At 53.7% G+C, this 24,581-nt stretch overlaps 1 protein-coding gene across 1 annotated transcript in view; it reads left to right on the top strand.

The window, feature by feature from the left end:
• The window catches only part of LOC144591521 (beta-adducin-like), a 35,945-nt gene extending 11,582 nt beyond the window's left edge, over positions 1-24,363 (top strand). Inside the window, exons 2-14 of the mRNA XM_078395638.1 lie at positions 8,212-8,435; positions 9,435-9,570; positions 10,391-10,542; positions 11,313-11,393; positions 12,397-12,546; positions 13,861-14,004; positions 14,583-14,681; positions 15,864-16,040; positions 18,851-19,132; positions 21,232-21,351; positions 22,426-22,512; positions 22,756-22,891; positions 24,167-24,363. Coding sequence (XP_078251764.1) covers positions 8,244-8,435; positions 9,435-9,570; positions 10,391-10,542; positions 11,313-11,393; positions 12,397-12,546; positions 13,861-14,004; positions 14,583-14,681; positions 15,864-16,040; positions 18,851-19,132; positions 21,232-21,351; positions 22,426-22,512; positions 22,756-22,891; positions 24,167-24,363 — 1,953 coding nt within the window. The 5' untranslated portion in view covers positions 8,212-8,243. The remainder of the gene's footprint in view (positions 1-8,211; positions 8,436-9,434; positions 9,571-10,390; positions 10,543-11,312; positions 11,394-12,396; positions 12,547-13,860; positions 14,005-14,582; positions 14,682-15,863; positions 16,041-18,850; positions 19,133-21,231; positions 21,352-22,425; positions 22,513-22,755; positions 22,892-24,166) is intronic.
• The last annotated feature ends 218 nt before the right edge of the window (positions 24,364-24,581 follow it).

Here is a 24,581-nt window from a genome sequence, read left to right as displayed (position 1 = left end):
GGAGAGGCAGGTCAACATCGAAGGGCCTGTTCCTGTGCAGTATTGTTCCATCTTCTAAATAGAAGATTGCAACAACTTGCTGCATGATTTGACTTCCTCTGTCAGTTCTGGTTCATTCTCCCCACACTTCATGTTCTAACTAAAGCCCGACCCAACCCACTGTCTGAATGACTAAATACAAGTGAAACTGGAACACCCAGACCCTGGAGAGAAGTGCCAAGTAAATCTCGTGCGGCTAGATTTTGGTGTCTATAATTTAACCCGGCAAGTTACTCCAGCACTCTGTGAAACGTCACCTATCCATGTTCTCCACAGATGCTGCCTGACCCGCTGAGTTACTCGGTGGGATCTATCAGGATTAGGAATGTGGAATGCTGGACCACTGATGCCCAGAGTATTGCCTTGTAGCTGGACCTTCTACACTTCTCCCAGATTCCACGCCACAGACGTTCAGCTCATTGGCTCCGAATGCCCCCAAGTTCCCCTGTATCAAGCAACTGCAGACACTGCTGAGTGAAACACAAAGTGCTGGAGTGACTCAGCGGGTCTGGCGTGCAGCTTGGTCTGTTTCATCATGCCCACTCTGGTTCCATGGTCATTCACCTCCCCGGGGAGGTCATGTCATTGGGATGTGCCCCACATGTGTCCACACGGCCGCTGAGGGAACGTACAAATCCACGGCATGGCACTCAAAGCAAACGGCCGGGTCTGGAATCCATCCTCTACTGGTCGGTACAAAGGCAGCAGCTACGAAGGAACACCAGACCCAGTCTCACCTTCAGGATCAGCTTCTTCCCCTCTGTTATCAGGCTTCAGCATAAGCTAGGGTACTGTCCCATCCACCTCTACCCCATGGTGGACATTGGACTTTGTCTCTGGAACTAATGCGCTACAATGCTGAGAACTATATTCTGCACTCTGTATCTTCCCCTTTGCTCCACCTGTTGGACTTGAGTTTGGCTTGATTGTATTTGTGTATCGTATGTCTGATTTGATTGGCTAGCATGCAAAACAAAGCTATTCGCTGTACCTCGGTTCACGTGACAATAATAAACCTGAACCAGCCTGACTTTAACACGACCTCTGTTCCTTTGTCCGCACTGGGTCTGAAACATGGACCTTCCCACAGCAGGGTGGACCTGGAGCTCTGAGGGCTGACGGGATCAAGGGATGTGGGGAGAAAGCAGGAACGGGGTACTGATTGTGGATGATCAGCCATGATCATATTGAGTGGCGGTGCTGGCTCGAAGGGCTGAATGGCCTCCTCCTGCACCTGTTTTCTTTGTTTCTGTGATTCCATGTTTCTCTGTTTCTGTGTTTCTCTGTCTCTGTGTCTCTATGTTTTCGTATTTTTCTATGTCTCTGTGTCTCCGTGTTTCTATGACTACATGCACCAGGAGGCAGTGGTGGTGGATCACGTCTCCTCACGGCTTCTCAAGGGCATGGAAGGTTGTACAATATCGTCTGCCTCGCACGATGCCCACAGTCTGTGAAGGAACGGTGGAGACTGAGTGCCTGAAATTAAACCTGGTCAAGTTGACTTGTCCAGAGATTGATTATCAGGCAGAGGCCAGATGTTGAGGATAATGTGCATGTGCTAAATCTGGAATAAAGACATGTGGTCTTTCTCATGGGTCTGTGCTGAGAGGAACCATTCATATTATTTATTAAAGAATTAAATATCAGAAAGAGAGAGCGACACAGCCACGTTTGTGAAAGGTGTTAATGGGATCGCAGTGGATAATGTTGTTGGCTGTAAAACCACAGGGGTTTGTGGAAAGAATAAATTAATGGGCAAGTGATTAGTGTGGGGCTCAGACCAGGTAAACTCTGAATGGTTTCAGAATGACTGGAGGCAATGGGACATTGTGAATGTCTGTACATTGTTGACAACACAATAAATCAAATGGTGCATCAGACAATCAGCCTTCGTGATGAGAGATCTGGAGGATTATTCACTGCAGCCAGAGGGATTATTCCTGTAATTTGTGAACTGTACACTGACCTGCAGTTCCAGCAAACTGAGAGAACTGCAGGTTAATGAATTCTGGATTAAACGGGGTGATTTGATGAGCTCTTTGGAACCGTGGAAGAGGAATGTAACTCGTGCTGGGGCAGCACGGTGGTGAATGTACCGTCGGGGTGAACGTAATGATCTAACTGCAGGAGACCTTCACACCTGCCCCATGTACAATATGACCTCACACCTGCCCCACCCTCATACCTGCCCCACCTTCACACCTGCCCCGCCCTCACACATGCCCCACCCTCACACCTTCCCCACCCTCACACCTTCCCCACCCTCACACCTTCCCCACCCTCACACCTGCCCCACCCTCACACCTGCCCCGCCTTCACACCTGCCCCACCCTCACACCTGCCCCACCCTCACACCTGCCCCACCTGTCCCAGGCCTCACCTGTCCCAGGCCTCACCTCCTCTTCCGTGCCACTCCCTCCCTTCCCCAATCCTTCAAACACGTGCTTAGTTTAGAGATAGTCTGGTAAAGGCCCTTCAGCCCACCGTCCATGCTGACCATCGATCACCCACTCACACTAGTTCTATGTTATCCCACTTGTACATTCACTTCCTACACACTACGGACAATTTACAGAAACCAATTAACCCAGAAACTGCATGACTGGACAGCTGCTGTAAGTAAAACAAAAGCTGTGTGAAGGTGGCAGTGAGGAGTGGCTGGTCAACTGGCCACTGTAACTTGCCCCAAGTGTGTGGCTCAGAGTGGGGGAAATAAAGTAGAATTAACACGGGCATGAAGGTCAGTACAGACATGTGGGCCGAAGGGCCTGTAGCCATGTCGTGTAGCCTCTGTGATGGTCAGTACAGTGTAGGTGGGCCGAAGGGCCTGTAGCCTCTGTGATGGTCAGTACAGTGTAGGTGGGCCGAAGGGCCTGTAGCCTCTGTGATGGTCAGTAGTGTAGGTGGGCCGAAGGGCCTAATTCCGTGCTGTATCTATCTGTCTGCGTCTATAACTCCAGAGGGAATATCCATGTTTCAGTGCCAGTGAACACTCCTTGCCTGCAGCAAGTGACAGGGTAATGGTTATAATCAGACTAGGTGCCACTCGTCAGTAATGAGCTGTGATCCGGTCACTGAGAGCTAATTATGATTATCTGCAGACTCGCCCTCTGCACAAAGCAACGATCAAATATTATCCACATTTAATTATTTTTTAAAATCGATTAACCTCCCTGCTGCCGATGTTTGGTGAATGAAGGCAGTTCGTTTATTTGCCTGTGTGACCGGGTGCTTCGTGAGTCTTCACCTAAGGAAACATTTTAAATCTCACAGTTTACAGTTTTTGTTCCCGATAATTGCAGAAAATAGGATGTGTTCACTGGTCGGATGGCAAAACCCAGTGAAGACACTGGGAACTGCAGGTGCTGGTTAACCAAAAAAGACCCAAAGTGCTGGAGTAACTCAGCAGGTCAGGCAGCATCTGTGGAGAACATGGATAGGTGATGTTTCACAGAGTGCTGGAGTAACTCAGTGGGTCAGGCAGCATCTGTGGAGAACATGGATAGGTGACGTTTCGAGTCGGGACCTTGTTCAGAATGACCGGGACAAGGTCTGGCAAGTGATAGGTGGATACAGGTGATGGATCGTTTGATTGTCAGGTGGTTGGGGAAATGCCAGAGGTGAGGATGGGGGAGACCCCACCCCAGAGCACTCTGGGAGATGACAGAGAGAGGACCCCCCCCTCATCTCTGGGCAAAGTGGACGGCCCTTCCTTGTGTGTTCATTCGAGGGGCAGCACCTCTCAGTATTCCCCGTCAATCCCCCCCCCCATCCCCCCCACCGGCTCAGCCTTAACTCGTTATGCTACTGGTGGGCATGGGGGGCACATGTCTGTGCCCGGGAGACAGCGTCTGCTGTGCTGCCCTCCCACCCTGGGCTGGGGGTCTCTCTCCCACCCTGGGCTGGGGGTCTCTATCCCACCCTGGGCTGGGGGTCTCTATCCCACCCTGGGCTGGGGGTCTCTCTCCCACCCTGGGCTGGAGGTTTCTCTCCCACCCTGGGCTGGGGGTTTCTATCCCACCCTGGGGCATTGTGATCCCAGTGAGGGAGGGAGGGGCGGGCAGATTCAGCACAACGTTCACACTATATCCTCGTCTACAATTTCCATGCAGTTGCAATTTATCTGGGGCCTTATTAAAAATGGATCTGAGCAATTTGCAATAACAGATGTTAAACTAATTGGCTTATCTTCCCTCTCCCTTTCCCACTCTATCCTGTTACAGTTATTTTTTCATCCCTTGGGACCTTTCTGGGATCAAGGGGAGTTTAGATCACAGCCAATGATCCCTGAGATCTGCAGAAATTGAATTAATCCCATGTTCAGGGTACTTTCTCTCCACCTCTCCACACACACTCCTCCACCCCCTATTTCCTGCTATTTGTGGTGTGTTTATGGTCTTGTATTGTGAAGACAGACGCCAAATGTTTATGTAGCCTCACTGTGATGTCTTTAATTATGAATTATTAAGGCTTTATTAATTATTCTGTGGGTTTAACTGTGAGAGGCAGTGGGACAGTTCTGCCAAAGTAGCCCTTGATGCCTAAATACCAGAGCAGTCCAGCACAGGAACAGGCCATTCGGTCCACAATGTCCATGCTGAACATGACACCAAATTAAACCAATCTCCTCTGCCTGCATGTGACACATGTCCCTCCATATCCATGTGCCTATCCAAAAGCCTCTTAAACGCCACTATCATATGAGCCTCCACCACCACCGCTGGCAGCGCGTTCCAGGCCCCCACCACCCTCTGTGTAAACATAACTTGGTCTGCTCACCTCCTGCACACTTTGTGTCTATGGACTGCAAGCTACATCGACTGTTGTGGGAACGACTACCGTGTGTGCAGTAAATCCCAGCGCTGTCACGGTCACAGGTTTAGAGGCTATCCTGCTTCAACATCGTGATTGTGGCCCAAGTCATGTTGCGTTTGTTGTCATTGCAGGAGTCTGGTGAGGTTAAGGTGTAATGACAAGCTAACTCCAGCCCTGATGCACAGAAGCGGACCGCACACCACTATCATAAATCAGACATACATTTTGCAAACAGTAAAATAGAAAATAAGATTGCAAAACACAATTTAGAAAACAAAATACTGGCTGATGGCAGTGGGAGAGGTGGTCCGTAGATAGGGTTAGGGTCCCTGCAACAACCTGAGGCTGTTGTTGCACCTGGGGGTGTCAGGCTTCTGTACCTCCAAACACCCACCACCCTTTGTGTCAAATAGTTGCTCCTCAGGTACCTAGTAAATCTTTCCTCCTCACCTTAGAGCATGTTTAGAGCACGTTTCCCAGCCCATATCAAATTCAGCGAGCTCAGTGGCTAACTCACCTGCAACTGTTATCAATGGCCAGCGATGATTTCCCACAGAATGTCAGTAACTATGAACTTAAACTAATTCCTTGGCTACAAGGCATTGCGGTCATGTATCGCATTCTACAGATGGTAGTTGTACTCTCCTTATGGCAAGGTTATCCTTCCTCAGAAAATGGGGGTGATGGTTTAGTTTAGTGTAGTGATACAGCGTGGAAACAGACCCTTGTAGTCCACTCCAACCAGCGTCCACCTGTCCTGTATGTTGTACAGCAAGAATGTTCTCCACAGATGCTGCCTGACCCGCTGAGTTATTCCAGCACTCTGTGAAACGTCACCTATCCATGTTCTCCACAGATGCTGCCTGGCCCGCTGAGTTACTCCAGCACTCTGTCTTTTTTTTCGAATGTATATGCTGTTGGTCAGATGTCACCAAACATGAAAGGCGTTCTGGTGCAGGACAGTGGGAGGTACCTGGCTGTTGTGCTTCATGTATTTGCCTGAGAAGGTGGATTGTTGGCGTTGAGTTGACCTGTGTCTCCTCCGCACCTGGAGACCAACAGAGGAACAGGTCCTGTGGCCCACTGTGTCTGCACGAATCTAAACCAATCCCACCTGCCTGCACATGGCCTCTATCCCTCCTCCCTGCTGTCAACATCGCTATCATCTATGCTCCCCTCCCCTGGCAGTGTGTTACAGGCACCAACCATTCTCTGTGTAACATAACTGACTTTGCAAATCTCCTGTCATCTGTCCCCACTCTCACCGTAAACCTCTGCCCTCTGCCATTTGCACCTGGACATCTATCTATCTATATCTATCTATCTATCTATCTATCTATCTATCTATCTATATAATACTAAAACTCAGATCTTGTGTTATATATATATATATGCGCGTAACAGCGGTTTCTCTGATTTCGTCAAAACGGTGAACCGTAGCGCCACGATTTTTGCACCGCCTTAATCACCACGCGGTTATCTGCTGCAAAATTGTTTTTTATTTAATTCGGTCGCATGTTTTTTAAGTTACAGAGGTTTTAAAGCGCTCCCCCCCCCCCCCCTAAATTATAGGGGGCGCTGCGGTGCAGATTTAGTTTTCAGCTTGTGGCTTGTGACGGCTACATTTGTTTCAAAAAGTTTCCAGAAAAGGATTTAGTTTTCAGCTTGTGCCGGCTACATTGTTTCGAAAAGTTTCCAGAAAAGCACTGATTGTTTTGTTATTGCAAGTCAAGTCAAGTCAAGTCAAGTCAATTATATTTGTATAGCACATTTAAAAACAACCCATGTTGACCAAAGTGCTGCACATCTGATTAGGAAAAAAAAAAAAAAGAAGGTTATAGTGCTCACTTGACATACACAGATCAGGAGGACGGGCCCAATGGGCACACTTGGAGAGTAAGAGTGGGGCTGGGGGAGGAGAGAATGGGGGGTGTGGGGACGGGCCCAACGGGCCCGCTTTGAACGGGCACACTTGTTCTAGTATAATACTAAAACTCAGATCTTGTGTTATATATATATATATGCGCGTAACAGCGGTTTCTCTGATTTCGTCAAAACGGTGAACCGTAGCGCCACGATTTTTGCACCGCCTTAATCACCACGCGGTTATCTGCTGCAAAATTGTTTTTTATTTAATACGGTCGCATGTTTTTTAAGTTACAGAGGTTTTAAAGCACTCCCCCCCCCCCCCTAAATTATAGGGGGCGCTGCGGTGCAGATTTAGTTTTCAGCTTGTGGCTTGTGACGGCTACATTTGTTTCGAAAAGTTTCCAGAAAAGGATTTAGTTTTCAGCTTGTGACGGCTACATTGTTTCGAAAAGCTAAATTGTTATTGCAAGTCAAGTCAAGTCAAGTCAATTATCTTTGTATAGCACATTTAAAAACAACCCATGTTGACCAAAGTGCTGCACATCTGATTAGGAAAAAAAAAAAAAAGAAGGTTATAGTGCTCACTTGACATACACAGATCAGGAGGACGGGCCCAACGGGCACACTTGGAGAGTAAGAGTGGGGCTGGGGGAGGAGAGAATGGGGGGTGTGGGGACGGGCCCAACGGGCCCGCTTTGAACGGGCACACTTGTTCTAGTATAATACTAAAACTCTGCGTTCGTATGTATGTGTGTATGTGTGTATGTACGGAAGATTCCGAAGTTTAACTTACAAACCCTACTCCTCCAAGACGGTACACCAAAGCGCTACCGCCGTATTCACCATTAACCTGGGCAACTATTGTAAGTACTTTCCTTCAAATTGAAGCTACCTTTTTAAAGCTAGAGAGATATTAAAGTTTAAATTTTCATTTCTAACCCTTTTCTTCAAAGGGCTACATTTGTTTCCAAAAGTTTCCAGAAAAGGATTTAGTTTTCAGCTTGTGACGGCTACATTGTTTCGAAAAGCTTCCAAGAAGTCTTTTTTGTTATTGCAAGTCAAGTCAAGTCAAGTCAAGTCAGTTTTATTTGTATAGCACATTTAAAAACAACCCACGTTGACCAAAGTGCTGCACATCTGATTAGGAAAAAAAAAAAAAACATCTGATTAGGAAAAAAAAAAAAAAAAGAAGGCTATAGTGGTCACTTGACATACACAGATCAGGAGGACGGGCCCGACGGGCCCAACGGGCACACTTGGAGAGTAAGAGTGGGGCTGGGGGAGGAGAGAATGGGGGGTGTGGGGACGGGCCCAACGGGCCCTCTTTTCTAGTTGTCTATAAACGGCTGTGCTCTCTGCCTCTCATAATGCTACGTACTTCTGCCAAGTAGCACATTGCTTGGGTGAGCGTGAGCTGTACACATGAGGCCGTTGTTTGACGTCTGGGCACTGCTTTGTAACACTAACTCCGTGTCTGCTTTTGTCCAGGTGCCCAGGGGAGTGGGCAGTAGGTGGGCAGGATGAGCAGTGAGGGCAGCCAGGAGGTGGTATCGCAGCCACCAGCGGCCAGCTGCCCCCGGAAGGAGGGCTACTTTGAACAGGTGGAGAGTGACCCGGAATACCTACGGCTGAGGAACCAGGCGCCCACCCTCAGGCAGGACTTCAACCTGATGGAGCAGAAGAAGAGGGTGACCATGATCTTACAGAGCCCGGTGAGCAATGGTCAGCCTGATGGCAACTATTGGTACCTCCTTGACTGCCCCGAACCGTCTCACTGACCAGATGGCCCCCATTGACTGTCTCGCTGACCAGACACCCGCCCACTGACCGTCACACTGACCAGACGGCCCCCATTGACCAGACACCCCACTACTGACCATCACATTGACCAGACATCCCACTACTGACCATCACACTGACCAGACTCCCCACTACTGACCGTCTCACTGACCAGACGGCCCCCATTGACTGTCTCGCTGACCAGACTCCCCACTACTGACCATCACATTGACCAGACGGCCCCATTGACCGTCTCACTGACCAGACACCCCCACTGACCAGACTCCCCACTACTGACCGTCACACTGACCAGACGGCCCCATTGACCGTCTCACTGACCAGACACCCCCACTGACCAGACTCCCCACTACTGACCATCACACTGACCAGATGGCCCCCATTGACCAGACACCCCACTACTGACCGTCAGCCATGATCATATTGATCAGCCATGATCATATTGATCAGCCATGATCATATTGAATGGCGGTGCAGGCTCGAAGGGCCGAATGGCCTACTCCTGCACCTATTTTCTATGTTTCTATGTCACACTGACCAGACGGCCCCATTGACCATCTCACTGACCAGACACCCCCACTGACCAGACTCCCCACTACTGACCATCACACTGACCAGTGCTCTGAATGATCTGGCAAGAACTGGTCAATTTTGGTGCCACTGCCCCTGATTTGAGTGAGTTCCCCCCTCCCCCCCCCCCCCCCCCCGGCACGCTGACGTGTGGCCGGAGAGTGTCCGCCGTTGTTTCTTGGTGCCTGGGAATAAATGACCGTGATCCATGGCCCTCCCGGGATGTGATGATCGGGGTTACCTGGATGTGATGACCGGGTTTACCAGGGTTACCGGGATGACTGGGATTATCGGGGGTACCGGGATTACCGGGCTGTAAGTGACCAAATCCTTGATGTCTTCAGGCGTTCCGAGATGAACTGGAATGTTTGATCGAGGAACAGATGAAGAAAGGGAGTGACTCAGGCAAGCTGTGGGCCCTGCAGCAGATTGTGGACTTGATGAGCAGCAGCTCGATGGGCATTCCCACCTCACCACCAGGTCAGGTCCATGTTCAGGGTTACTGGGCAGGGAAGCTCTTGGCAACAAACATTTGGAGATTCTGTGAACACAAGGAAGAGGCCATTGGGGCCGTCCCACCTGCTCCACCATCAGCACCACTTCCCCTCCTTCCACCGGCCCCTTACCCTTGCACTGTCTCCAGTGTCACCACTTCCCCTTCCACCGGCCCCTTACCCTGTCACTGTCTCCACTGTCACCACTCCCCCCCCCCTTCCACCGGCCCCTTACCCTTGCACTGTCTCCACTGTCTCCAGTTCCCCCTGAACAGATTCAGTAACTCACCCCATCGCTTCCTCAGAAAAAACATTCCAAAACACTTTGGGGCAGCATGGGAGAGCTGCTGCCTCACAGCGCCAGAGACCCGGGTTCAATCCCGACTACGGGCGCTGTCTGTACGGAGTTTGTACGTTCTCCCCGTGACCTGCGTGGGTTTTCTCCGAAATCGTCGGTTTCCTCCCACACTTCAAAGACGTACTGGTTTGTAGGTTAATTGGCAGGGTAAATGTAAAAATTGTCCCTAGTGGGTGTAGGACAGTGTTAATGTGCGGGGATCGCTGGTCGGCGCGGACTCGGTGGGCCGAAGGGCCTGTTTCCGCGCTGTATCTCCAAACTAAACTAAACTCGCACATCTAAGTGACAAATCTCCTCCTCATCTCCATGTTAAATGGATTATTGGTTATAAAGTTCTGATGTGTGTTACCCTTGTCTTGTGTTAATCTGTCATGTGGCACCTTATCATTTATCTTCTTGAGATCCAAGTACATTCAACGGGCTCATTTGTGAATGATTTCCATCCAAGGGGTGACGATGGTGGCACCAATCAATGACCTCCGCGCCATGGGCTCGATGTCCTTTGCCAAGGGGGAGAGGCTGATGCGTTGTAAGCTGGCCGGCACCTACCGTATACTCGACCTGTTTGGCTGGGCTCAGCTGGCCGACACCTACATCACAGTGAGTGGGCAAGCAGGGGAAGGCAGCGGCCTCCTTCTGTTTGCACTCAAGCATCTCCATCCTTCTCTCTCTCTCTCTCTCTCTCTCTCTCTCTCTCTCTCTCTCTCTCTCTCCTCTCCCTCTCTCTCTCCTCCCTCTCTCTCTCCATCTCTCTCCCCTCTCCACCTCTCTCTCTCTGCCTCTCTTCTTTTCTGTCTCTGCATCTCTCTCCCCCTATTCCTTTCTCTCTCTCTCCTCTACCCTCCTCTGCCTCTCTTGCTGCCTTCAGTTGAAAGCTGACAGCCAGACCAATACTGCACGTATTGCAGGAAATGTTTTTTCATCAGAAGCTGCTGGTTTATCTGCGGTTGAGGATGAGGGACATTGCCATGGATACGGGCAGCTTCTGCAGTGTGTCCAGCCTGCACGGTTCCCTCACCAAGGTGCTCTGGGATCAGCGGCCCCACCTGTGGCAGGAACAGAATTGTGGAGCGTCTCTTCCACGAGTCATTGCAGATGCTGCAGGACCACGAGTCTGGCACATCTGTGGATGGACCCGGGTCTGTGGTGCCCTGAGGCAGCAGCTCTACCCGCTGCACTACCGTGCCGCCCCCTGCCTTCCTGTGAACATTGGTTAATGACTGGGGGACAGGGTAATGGATGTGATGGGGGACTGGCCAATGGTTAATGACTGAGGGACAGGGCAATGGTTAATGACTGGGGAACTGGCCGATGGAGGTGATGGGGAACTGGTCAATGGTTAATGACGTCTTCTCTGTTTCTCCCTTCAGCTCCGTGTCAGCAAGCAGCAAGATCACTTCCTCATCATTCCCAGGGGAATCTCGTACGGAGAAGTGTCGGGATCCATCCTGGTGAGTGAGTCCCTCCATCGTCAACGGCAACGGGCTGTTAACCCTCGCACTCCTGGGCCGGCCTTGTTATAGCAACAAAGAACTGCAGAAGCTGCTTCACAGAAAAAGACACAAAGCGCTGGAGTAACTCTGGGACAGGCAGCATCTGTGGAGAACATGGATAGGTGACGTTTCACAGAGTGCTGGAGTAACTCAGCATCTGTGGATGGAAGGAATGGGTGACTTTTCAGGTCAAGATCCTTCCTAACCCTAATTCCATTGGGCCGAGCTTCTTTTCCAGATTGAAGCAACTATTTCCAGATTATTTTGTTTTATTTAGAAATGGGAAGTGGGGGGTGAGTGGGGTTGGGAGTGAGTGGGGGCTGGGTAAGTGGGGGTGGGGTGGGGTTGGGGGTGAGTGGGGGTGGGGTTGGGGGTGATTGGGGGTGGGGTGAGGGGTGGGTGTGAGTTGGGTGAGGGGTGAATGGGGGGTGAGTGGGGGGCGTGAGTGGGGAGTTGGGGTGAGGGGTGAATAGGGGGTGGGGTGGGGGGTGAGTGGGGGATGGGGGTGAGTGGGAGTGGGGGGTGAGTGGGGGTGGGGTTAGTGGGGGGTGAGTGGGGGTGGGGTTAGTGGGGGGGTGGGGGGTGAGTGGGGGTGGGGGGTTAGTGGGGGAGTGGAGTGGGGGTGGGGTTAGTGGGGGGTGAGTGGGGGATGGGGGTGAGTGGGGGTGGGGTGAGTGGGGTGGGGGGTGTGGGGTTGGGGGGTGAGTGGGGGGTGTGGGGTTGGGGGGTGAGTGGGGGGTGTGGGGTTGGGGGGTGAGTGGGGGGTGTGGGGTTGGGGGGTGAGTGGGGTGGGGGGTGAGTGGGGGGTGAGTTTGGGGTGGGTGGTGGGTGGGTGGGGGGGTGAGTGTGGGGTGAGTGGAGGTTGGGGGGTGAGTGTGGGGTGAGTTGGGGGTGGGTGGGGGGTGCAGGCAGTGGTGGTGCAGCGAGGGTTGACGTTTTGTCTCTACGTGTTTCTCCGCAGGTGAAGGTGAACATTCTGGGTGAGGTGGTGGGTCGGGGCAGCACCAGTCACCCTGTGGACCGCGCTGGCTTCAGCCTGCACTCGGCCATCTACTCGGCCCGGCCGGATGTGCGCTGCATCATTCATCTGCACTCTCCGGCCACGGCCGCGGTGAGTGACCGGTGACCCCGGTGACCCCGGGCTCTGAGCTTCGTGGTGATCCCGTTACCCTGAGCAACGTTCCCACCGCCGTATCCACGGAGGGGAAGTTCCTGATCGGACATCGGCCGGAATATCTGCCCCGGTCGTCAAACCTCAGCTCCCACCGACCGCAGTGAAAGCCCTGGTGCCAGACCAGTACAACATCACTCCCACACACACCCGTCACTCCCACACACACCCGTCACTCCCACACACACCCGTCACTCCCACACACACCCGTCACTCCCACACACACCCGTCACTCCCACACACACCCGTCACTCCCACACACACCCGTCACTCCCACACACCGGTCACTCCCACACACACCCGTCACTCCCACACACCCGTCACTCCCACACACACCCGTCACTCCCACACACACCCGTCACTCCCACACACCCGTCACTCCCACACACACCCTTCACTCCCACACACACCCATCACTCCCACACACACCCGTCACTCCCACACACACACCCGTCACTCCCACACACCCGTCACTCCCACACACACCCGTCACTCCCACACACCGGTCACTCCCACACACACCCATCACTCCCACACACCCGTCACTCCCACACACACCCGTCACTCCCACACACACCCGTCACTCCCACACACACACCCGTCACTCCCACACACCCGTCACTCCCACACACACCCGTCACTCCCACACACCAGTCACTCCCACACACACCCATCACTCCCACACACCCGTCACTCCCACACACACCCATCACTCCCACACACACCCGTCTCTCCCACACACTGGTCACTCCCACACACACCCGTCACTCCCACACACACACACGCCGGTCACTCCCACACACACCCGTCACTCCCACTCACCGGTCACTCCCACACACACCAGTCACTCCCACACACACTGGCCACTCTCACTCCCACTGGTCACTCCCACAGCCACCAGTCACTCACAGCCCAAGTCACCGGCCAATCTGTCACACGAGTGGCACTGGCCGTTGGCGTGTGAGGTAACACCGGCCGTTCCTTCTGCCCTGGTGGCCGGATGGATCTCTTGCTCCCACCCATCCTCTCCTCCAGCCGAGGACAGACGCTAAATGCTGGAGTAACTCAGCGGGACAGATGGCATCTCTGGAGAAAAGGAATGGGTGGTGTTTCAGGTCAAGACCCTTCTTCAGACTGAAACGTCACCCATTCCTTCTCTCCAGAGATGCTGCCTGTCCCGCTGAGTTACTCCAGCATTTAACATCTGTCCGCGGTGTAAACCAGCGTCTCTTCACATCTTCTCTTGTCCTGCAGGTTTCAGCCATGAAGTGCGGCATCTTGCCTTTATCCCACGAGGCATTGCTGGTTGGCGATGTGGCTTACTACGAATACAACGGAGCTCTGGATACCGAGGATGAAAGGATCCAACTACAGAAGTGCCTGGGACCCACCTGCAAGGTACCTGCCCTTACACCTGCAAGTACCTGCCCTTACACCTGCAAGTACCTGCCCTTACACCTGCAAGTACCTGCCCTTACACCTGCAAGTACCTGCCCTTACACCTGCAAGTACCTGCCTTTACACCTGCAAGTACCTGCCCTTACACCTGCAACTACCTGCCCTTACACCTGCAAGTACCTGCCCTTACACCTGCACTGCTCATGGGTTTACATTTACCTTTTCCTTACATGTAGAAATGTTTGAAGCTTCCATTGCAAGCTGACGCTGGAAGAGTTGGCAACTTCCTTTCACAGTTGAGACGAGATTCCTCTAAAACCTGAAACCATTTGGTCTTGTTCCTTGAACCAAACATTAATGAGATGCTTGGCCTTATCTCTCCTCTCCAAACTCACCACAAACATGTCCACCTGTGTGATCTCCTGTCCTTCCCTGGAGCCCAGCCTCGCCACGCTGGAGCCAGGGCGTGTCGGCACGTTGTCTCCAGATCCCGCACACGGCATCTTTGGCAACATCTCTCGCGGTGGGTGGGTGCCAACTGTGAGACGTGACACACGTGTTAATCACCTTCCACCCAGGTCCTGCTTCTACGCAATCACGGCCTGGTGGCTCTCGGTGAAACTGTGGAGGAGGCTTTCTACAAAATCTACCACCTTCAATCAGCCTGTGAAATACAGGTACGGGCTTGTGTCGCCTATTGCCAGTTGATTCCAGTTTCGAGTTGTGGTTCCTGTGATGTACTGTTGTTCTATGTTCTGATTGCCCATTAATTCTCCAACAAGCTGCAACCTCCTCTCATGATGTTTTCAAGAGAGAGTTCGATCCACCTCTTAGGGCTAACGGAATCAAGGGATATGGGGAGAAAGCAGGAACAGGGTACTGATTGTGGATGATCAGCCATGATCACATTGAATGGCAGTCCTGGCTCAAAGGGCTGAATGGCCTCCTCCTGCACCTATTGTCTATGTTTCTATGTTTCTATTCTGTGCAAAATACCGCGGGTGGTGCAGCAGGAGAGTTGCTACCTCACACTGCCAGAGACCCGGGCTCAATCCTGACCTCGGGAGCTGTCTGTGTGGAGTTTGCATGTTCTCCATGTGGGTTTCCTCCGGGTGCTCCGGTTTTCTCCCACATCCCAAAGACGTGTGGATTTGTAGGTTAATTGGCCCTCTGAAAATTGTCCCTAATGTGTAGGATGCGAAAATGGGATAACATAGAGCTAGTGATTGTTGGTCAGCACAGGCTCGATGGGCCAAAAGGCCTGTTTCCGCACTGTATATCTAAAGTCTAAAGTGTGTGTAGGATAGTGCTAGTGTACGGCCTGATCGATGGTCAGCGCGGACTCAATGGGCCAAAGGGCCTGTTTCCGTGCTATACTGTCCCTGGTGGGCTGAAGGGCTTTGATGGGCAGAAGGGCCTGTTTCCGTGCTGTACCGTCCCTGGTGGGCTGAAGAGCTTTGATGGGCAGAAGGGCCTGTTTCCATGCTGTATCTGTCCCTGGTGGGCTGAAGGGCTTTGATGGGCAGAAGGGCCTGTTTCCATGCTGTATCTGTCCCTGGTGGGCTGAAGGGCTTTGATGGGCAGAAGGGCCTGTTTCCATGCTGTATCTGTCCCTGGTGGGCTGAAGGGCTTTGATGGGCAGAAGGGCCTGTTTCCATGCTGTATCTGTCCCTGGTGGGCTGAAGGGCTTTGATGGGCAGAAGGGCCTGTTTCCATGCTGTATCTGTCCCTGGTGGGCTGAAGGGCTTTGATGGGCAGAAGGGCCTGTTTCCATGCTGTATCTGTCCCTGGTGGGCTGAAGGGTTTTGATGGGCAGAAGGGCCTGTTTCCATGCTGTATCTGTCCCTGGTGTGCTGCAGGTTTCCTCGCTGGCCTGTGCGGGCAGTGTGGACAACGTGATTCTGCTGGACCGTGACGCTATGAAGCCGCTGGAGATGGGCTCGGTGGGACGGGCTGGGACCACCTTCGGACCGATGCACAAGAGCAGAGTCGGGGAGCAGGAGTTTGAGGCACTGATGAGGGTGCTGGACAACCTGGTGAGTCCCATCTCCAGCAGCCCTTCTGACCAACTGTGTTTCTCCACAGATGCTGCCTAACCTGCTGAGTGTTTCCAGCATTTTCTGACTTTATTTCAGGTTTGCTGCATCTGCAGTTGTGTTTACGTTGTCAGGATCGGCGCGGTTATTGGGCAGATGTAACTGAACAGTAGGTCATGGACAGCTCGTTGACAACCAAGTTACGTAGCAATTACAGCCGCAGAAAGGTGATGTTTGATTAACACACCCCTCAGCCCAGCGCACTCTGCAACGAATCACATCGTGGTGGAAGAAATGCGACTGAACTGTCTGCAGCACAATGCAGGGAAGTCCCGTCCAAACTCCGCCAATCATGTTCAGTTAGAGTCCGGGGGTCAATAATGGCCAGAGGGTCAAGCCCTGGACTCTCAGAGCTGCACATACTGCATGTGGTCTGAAGAAGGGTCACCCATTCCCTCTCTCCAGAGATGCTGCCTGTCCCACTGAGTTACTCAATAAAACATTTATTACTGCTCTTTAAAATTAATTAAAAATCTAAACAGATAAGATGGGATCATGGAAAACAAGTAACATGTGTGCATACATTTGAGGTGGCTCCAGCGAACACGTAAATGGAGCAGACACTGGACTGTGCTAACTCCAGATGAAAGCTTTCAGTATTCGTTGAATTTAGCTGGCAGATAGCACTCCCCTGGGCTTAAAGACTGTATGCCTCGCTGTCACCTTCCTCTCAGCGTGCAATGATCCATTCTACATTTCCTTTAGCAGCATCTGCTTTGATCTGTCGTTTTCACACCTTACCTTTCCACATATCTCTAGTTTCCCTCTCCCCTGACTCTCAGGCTGAAGAAGGGTCTCGACTCGAAACGTCACCCATTCCTTCTCTCCAGAGATGCTGCCTGTCCCGCTGAGTTACTCCAACATATCAGAGCTGTACCCTGCAGGATGCAGTGGGTTGATAGTGATCTAGTGGGATTATGAAGAGCAAGGGAGAAGTGTAAATAGAAGAACCAGAAACAGAACAATTATCCAAGACTACAGGGGAAGTAAACTGGTCACATGTACCAAAACAGAACAAAGATATCGTTGCTTGCAGCAGCTCAACAGGACATGTCAACACCGTGCTCTGGGAACACCGTACGATGCAGCAGAGCATTCAGTTTATATATTAAATATATAATACAATAACGGTGCAAAGACAAGTACAGTGATCCACAAGTTTATATAGTTTGTAGTTTAGGAGGTTGTTGTGTTCAATAGCCAGTTGGCTGTTGGGAAGAAACTGTTCCTGACCCTGGACAGTCCCGGAATGGCGGGACTGTCGTATGTTGAAAGGCTGGAGCAATTAGGCTTGTATACACTGGAATTTAGAAGGATGAGGGGGGATCTTATTGAAACATATAAGATAATTAGGGGATTGGACACATTAGAGGCAGGAAACATGTTCCCAATGTTGGGGGAGTCCAGAACAAGGGGCCACAGTTTAAGAATAAGGGGTAGGCCATTTAGAACAGAGATGAGGAAGAACTTTTTCAGTCAGAGAGTGGTGAAGGTGTAGAATTCTCTGCCTCAGAAGGCAGTGGAGGCCAGTTCGTTGGATGCTTTCAAGAGAGAGCTGGATAGAGCTCTTAAGGATAGCGGAGTGAGGGGGTATGGGGAGAAGGCAGGAACGGGGTACTGATTGAGAGTGATCAGCCATGATCGCATTGAATGGCGGTGCTGGCTCGAAGGGCTGAATGGCCTGCTCCTGCACCTATTGTCTATTGTCTATTGACGTTAGTTTTCAAGCTCCTGTAGCTTCTTCCTGATGGTAGGAGAGTGGCCAGGGTGGTGTGGGTCAGTGAGAGTGTGGCCAGGGTGGTGTTGTGTCAGGGAGAGTGTGGCCAGGGTGGTGTGGGTCAGTGAGAGTGTGGCCAGGGTGGTGTGGGTCAGTGAGAGTGTGGCCAGGGTGGTGTGTGTCAGTGAGAGTGTGGCCAGGGTGGTGTGGGTCAGTGAGAGTGTGGCCAGGGTGGTGTGGGTCAGTGAGAGTGTGGCCAGGGTGGTGTGGGTCAGTGAGAGTGTGGCCAGGGTGGTGTGGGTCAGTGAGAGTGTGGCCAGGGTGGTGTGGGTCAGTGATGATGCTGGCTGCCTTCTTGAGGCAGCGACTCCTGTAGATCCCTTCGATGGTGGGGAGGGGGGGCCGCGGGGGATCGGTGAGGCTACAGGCACACACACACACATACGCACACGGACACACACACGGACACACACATGGACACACACACACACACACACGCACACACACACACCCACACGGACACACACACACACGGACACACACACACGGACACACACACGGACACACACACACAGACACACATACGGACACACACACGGATACACACACATGGACACGGACACACACGCACGCACACACACACGCACACGGACACACACACACACATGGACACAGACACAAGGACACAGACACATGCACACACACATAGACACATGCACATGGGGACACACACGTACACAGATGCACACACACATGCACACGAACGGGGACACACATGCACACGGACGCACATGGACATACACACGGACATAGACACACATGGACATAGACACACACGGACACGGACATAGACACACACGGGGACACACACACATGGACACAGACACACATGGACACACACACACACATGGACAGACACACATGGACACACACACACACATGGACACACAGACACACATGGACACACACACGCACATGGACACAGACACGCCCAGACAGGGGCTGTTGTTGCTGACCTGTCTTGTGTTGTCAGGGTTACCGGACCGGTTATGCGTACAGGCACCCAGTGATCCAGGAGAGGACACGACACAAGAGCGGTGTGGAGATCCCGGCCACAGTCACCGCATTCAGCTTCGACGGCGACGTCTTGTTGCAGCCGGCACACTGGCGGCTCGGACACGGACACGGACACGGACACGGACACAAACAGCAGCAGGAGAAGAGCCGCTGGCTCAACTCACCCAACACCTACCTGCGGCTCAGCGGCGACCAGGAGCCTCACCGGGGACCAGGCAGCCCCAGGCCCAGCACCGCGGTAAGGCCACGCACACGCACACGCATGTGATGAACAGCTGTGGAGGTGCAGAGACGGGGCTGCGTGGGTGCAAGGTGTGGGTGCAGGGTGACTGAGTGCAGGGTGACTGGGTGCAGGGTGACCGGGTGCAGGGTGACTGGGTGCAGGGATGGGTCTGCTGCATTGCAGGGGTGGGTGGGGACTCTGTGTGCCTCCAGCACCCTCTTGTGGACGCCGCCAGCAGGGCAGCTTTCAGCCGCAGGGACTGAACGTGTGGAATTATCCTCTACACTTCCAGCTGAAGAGAGAGAGTTTCACGATGTTCCGGGTCGGAAAGCTGGAAGAGAGGAGGAGCGGGACAACGCCTGGCGAGTGATGGGTGGAAACAGGTCACCGTGAAGGTTCTCCCCCTCTCTCCAGCGGCAGTTCTTGTTGTACTTCGTGGTCCGGTACCTGTTGTACCTTTAGTGACTCTGGACGGACCACAAGTACACTTGTGTAAAAGGTTACATTGCTGGAGCTCAACTCCAGGCTGTTTATTCCGTGGTCATCTGGATCCAGAGTGACCGCCTAATCACACCCATCACTTATATACACAGCCATACAAAGTAGTTCTGGGATACACAAAGTAGTCCCAGCAATATCACAACATCCCCCTTGTCTTATATAAAATTGTTTTCTTTACCATTCGAGGGCTAAATATATTTAACAAACAAAACCAAAACATCATTGCTTTTTGCAAACAAAACCAATAGCACAACTAAACACAATTGCTTTTTTCGCCATCATGGTGGTCATTCCTCTGCGGAATTTTACTCATCGCCGGGTGGTCACACATTGCCGGGTGGTCACTCATCTCCGGGTGGTCACTCCACAGATATATACATTTATACAAAAGCATCAAATATAATACATTAAGCTTTCAGTACATATCACTACACAGGTCATTAAACACAAAATATTCATTTTGTTCCATATCTTCCCCTCAAGAAGACGTGCTGTGTAGATCAAACGTAGTGTAGGCTCTAGATGCTCCACCACCATGATTTGCCTCCCACTGCTGGGCTCCCACTGCTGGGCTGTCACTGCTGGGCTGGCACTGCTGTAATCGCGGTGCGCTGGCCCCGCCCACATGTGCTCCCGGCCCCGCCCACAGGTGCTCCCGGCCCCGCCCACAGGTGCTCCCGGCCCCGCCCACACGTGCTCCCGGCCCCGCCCACACGTGCTCCCGGCAGCAATATCACAACAGTTCTGTCAGATGTTCCACTACTGTCACCCCTGCCCCACCAGAGTCCCCACCAACATGTGCCCGCCCCACCACCTTCCCCACTTGGCTACCAGCACCGGGTCCAGCGGCAGAAGGGTCCCGACCCGAACCGTTCCTGCATGGTTGACTAATCCTGACCCTGACCTTGACCCTGGCCTTGACCCTGACCTTGACCCTGGCCAGACTGGCAGTATGTGGTGAGGAAGGTCCAGAGGGAGATGCTTGAGCTCCAGAGGGCCGCCTACTGCCCAATAAATGATGACCTAACCAACGCGGCACTGTGGGCACGGTGCCGCAGCGGGTGGAGCTGCTGCCTCACAGCGCCAGAGGCCTCTGGATCACATTCAATCCTGACCTCGGGTGCTGTCTATGTGGAGTCTGCTTGTTCCCCCCCGTGACCTCATGGGTTTCCTCCGGGTGCTCCGGTTTCCTCCCACGCTCCAAAGACGTGCGGGTTTGGGGGTTAATTGCCCCTCTATAAATTGCCCGAAGTGTGCAGGGAGTGGATGGGAAAGTGGGATAACATGGAACTAGTGTGAATGGGTGATCGATGGCTGGCATGGACTCAGTGGGCCGTAGGGCCTGTTTTCGTGCTGTATCTCTAAATGAAACACGCCGTGTTTTGCTGTCAATGTCTCTGTGTTCATTGCCACCACACATGGGTGCCCAGCCAACCCCTGCCCGCTCCCCACCAGTACCCACAGCCCCTCTGCCAGTGCCCCAGTGCCAGTGCGCCAGTGCCAGTGCCCCAGTGCCAGTGCGCCAGTGGCCCAGTGCCAGTGCCCTCCGCCATTGTTCTGCCAGGTAGGGTGAGCATGTGTGAGGTGATATCTGAACCTCTGCTTTGTAACAGTGGCTGAAGACTGACGAGGCCAAGAAATGCAGCAGCGGGACTCCAATCAAGATTGAAACGTCCAACCAGTTTGTGCCGCTGTTCACAGACCCCCGCGAAGTCTTGGAAACCAGGAACAAGGTGAGGCAGGTGGGGGGGAACAAGGTGAGGCAGGTGGGGGGAAACAAGGTGAGGCAGGTGGGGGGGAACAAGGTGAGGCAGGTGGGGGGGAACAAGGTGAGGCAGGTGGGGGGGAACAAGGTGAGGCAGGTCCGGGGGGGAACAAGGTGAGGCAGGTGGGGGGGTGGGGGGGGGGGGAACAAGGTGAGGCAGGTGGGGGGGAACAAGGTGAGGCAGGTGGGGGGGTGGGGGGGGAACAAGGTGAGGCAGGTGGGAGGAGGGGGGGGAAACAAGGTGAGGCAGGTCCGGGGGAGGTGGGGGGAGGGGAACAAGGTGAGGCAGGTTGGGGGGGGGGGAGAACAAGGTGAGGCAGGTCCGGGGGGTGGGTGGGGGGGGGCTATTGGGCGGCACTCTGGGGCAGTGGTCATTCCCCAGACCAGTCGTCACTGGTCACTCTGGGTCAGGTCACGTGTAGCGAGGTAGTGGTCAGCTTTGCTTTGCATGCTGTCCAATTACATTAAATAATGCTGCATATAGATACAACCAAGTCATCCAGAACTAGAGCAAAGGGGAAGATACAGAGTGCAGAATGTAGTTCTCAGCATTGTAGCGCATCAGTTCCAGAGACAAAGTGCAATGTCCGCAATGGGGTGAATCAGACAGTACCCTAGCTTAAGGAAAGCCCGTTCAGAAGCCTGATAATAGAGGGGAAGAAGCTGTTCCTGAATCTGGTGGTGCGCGCTTTCAAGCTTCTGTACCTTCTGCCGAACGGGAGCGGGGAGAGGAAGGAATGACCGGGGTGGGACAGGGACACGTCTGTGATCATGTCAGCTGCTTTCCTTCGGCAGCGTGAAGTGTTGATGGAGTCGATGGTGGGGAGTGTGGTGTGTGTGATCGGCTGGGCTACATCTACAATGGTGGGGAGTGTGGGGTGTGTGATGGGCTGGGCTACATCTACAATGGTGGGGAGTGTGGTGTGTGACGGACGGTGTATTGCGGTGGGTCAGGTTGTGCCGGTGGGCGTGCTGAGTGTGTGTCGCGGTGGGGCGGTGGGTCGGGTCGTGCCGGGCGTGACGGACGGTGTTGATCCTGTAGATCCGGGAACAGAACCGGCAGGAGACAGCGTGGGCCGGACCACAGTCCCAGCTGCTGGCCGCAGTGACCGACAGGAGCCGCAGCCCGGTGAGTGGAGACACCTGGGGTATATGTACATGTACGTGTGTGTACATATGTGTGTACGTGTATCTTTGTATCTGTGCGTGTACATGTGTGTGCATGCTGCGTGTACATGTATGTGTATGTGTGTGTGTGTACGTGTGTGTGCACGCGTATCTTTGTATCCGTGCGTGTACGTGCGTATACGGGCATGTACTTGCGTGTGCGTGTGTGTACCATGTTGCCACTGATCATGTGTGTTGCCCACAGTCTGCAGAAGCTATGCTGCTGCCCGTGGCCGCAGAGGGACCGGGGCCTGAACCCCCGAACCCCTTCAATGAGCTGACGGACCAGGAGCTGGAGGATTACAGGCGGGAGGTGGAGCGCAAACACCAGGCGCCGGACGGTAACTGCGGCTCACGTACCGCGCGGGGGAGGGGAGGGCTGGGGTGCGTGCACATGTGGGGTGTGCGCGCGTGTGTGCGCATGGGGTGTGTGCACGTGTGGGGTGTGTGCGCGTTTGTGTGTGGGGTGTGTGCGTTTGCGTGTGGGGTGTGTGTGGTTTACGTGTGGGGTGTGTGTGCGCATGTGGGGTGTGTTTTTCGTGTGGGGTGTGTGTGTGTGTGGGGTGTGTGTGCGTTTGCATGTGGGGTGTGTGCGTGTGGGGTGTGTGTGCGCATGTGGGGTGTGTTTGCGTGTGGGGTGTGTGTGTGGGGTGTGTGTGTGTGGGGTGTGTGTGCGTTTGCATGTGGGGTGTGTTTGCGTGTGGGGTGTGTGTGTGTGTGGGGTGTGTGTGCACGTGTGGGGTGTATGCACGTGTGGGGTGTATGCACGTGTGGGGTGTGTGTGCATTTGCATGTGGGGTGTGTGTGAGCATGTGGGGTGTGTGTGCACGTGTGGGGTGTATGCACGTGTGGGGTGTGTGTGCACGTGTGGGGTGTGTGTGCACATGTGGGGTGTGTGTGCACGTGTGGGGTGTGTGCGTTTGCGTGTGGGTTGTGTGTGCACGTGTGGGGTGTGTGTGCACGTATGGGGTGTGTGCGTATGCGTGTGGGGTGTGTGCGTATGCGTGTGGGGTGCATGTGCGTGGGCTCATCTGACTCTCTGAAATGAAACACTGGCTACCACGCCGGGTGTCCAATGGCAGAAGTTGGTGAAAGTAAGAATGGCCTCCGTCGATCCTATCATGGACACGCACACACGGACACACGCACACGCAAACACGGACACGCACACACGGACACACGCACACAGACACGGACACACGCACACAGACACACGCAAACACACACAGACACGGACACGCACACAGACATGGACACAGACACACGGACTCATGCAGGGACACACACACACGGGCACACACACATGGACACAGATACACACGGACACACACATGGACCCCCACACATGGACATGCACACACGGATACGCACACATGGACACGCACCCACAGACGCACGCACATGGACACGCACACACGGACACGCACAGACATGGACACACGCACACATGCACACAGACACGCACAGACACGGACACAGACACACGGACTCACGCACGGACACACCGGTGTGGGGCTGTGGGCTGCATGTTGGTGTTAAGGTGGGTCACTTGTGCCTAAGGTGGTTGAAGCATGATCTGGCCATGTGTGTGTTGAGCGTGTTCCCGTTGTACGCAGGTGGGGACGAGGAGGACACCTCTGCCGGCATCTCTCCGCTAAAGACCCCACTCACCTCGCCCGCAAAATCGCCCACCTCCCCCGCGGCCACAGGTAGGTCCAGCGACCCCGTGACCTACGACCCCGTGACCCCGCGTGACCTGCAACCCCGTGACCCTGCGAACCCGTGTGACCTGCAACCCCGTGACCCTGCGTGACCTGCGACCCGTGTCCGTTACTCCCCGTGTGATCCGGGCCCCTGTTACACTGGAGCAGCGGGGCGGGGCTGTGGTGAGGGGCGAGGCCGTGGTGAGGGGCGGGGCTGTGGTGAGGGGCAGGGCTGTGGCGAGGGGCGGGGCTGTGGTGAGGGGCGGTGGTGAGGGGCGGGGCTGTAGTGAGGGGCGGGGCTGTGGTGAGGGGTGGGGCTGTAGTGAGG

This window comes from Rhinoraja longicauda, unplaced genomic scaffold, assembly GCF_053455715.1.
Source record: "Rhinoraja longicauda isolate Sanriku21f unplaced genomic scaffold, sRhiLon1.1 Scf001091, whole genome shotgun sequence".
Classification (NCBI taxonomy): Eukaryota; Metazoa; Chordata; class Chondrichthyes; order Rajiformes; family Arhynchobatidae; genus Rhinoraja; species Rhinoraja longicauda.
The sequence above is the reverse complement of the archived record's forward strand: the minus strand, read 5'-3'. Positions and strand labels throughout refer to the sequence as shown.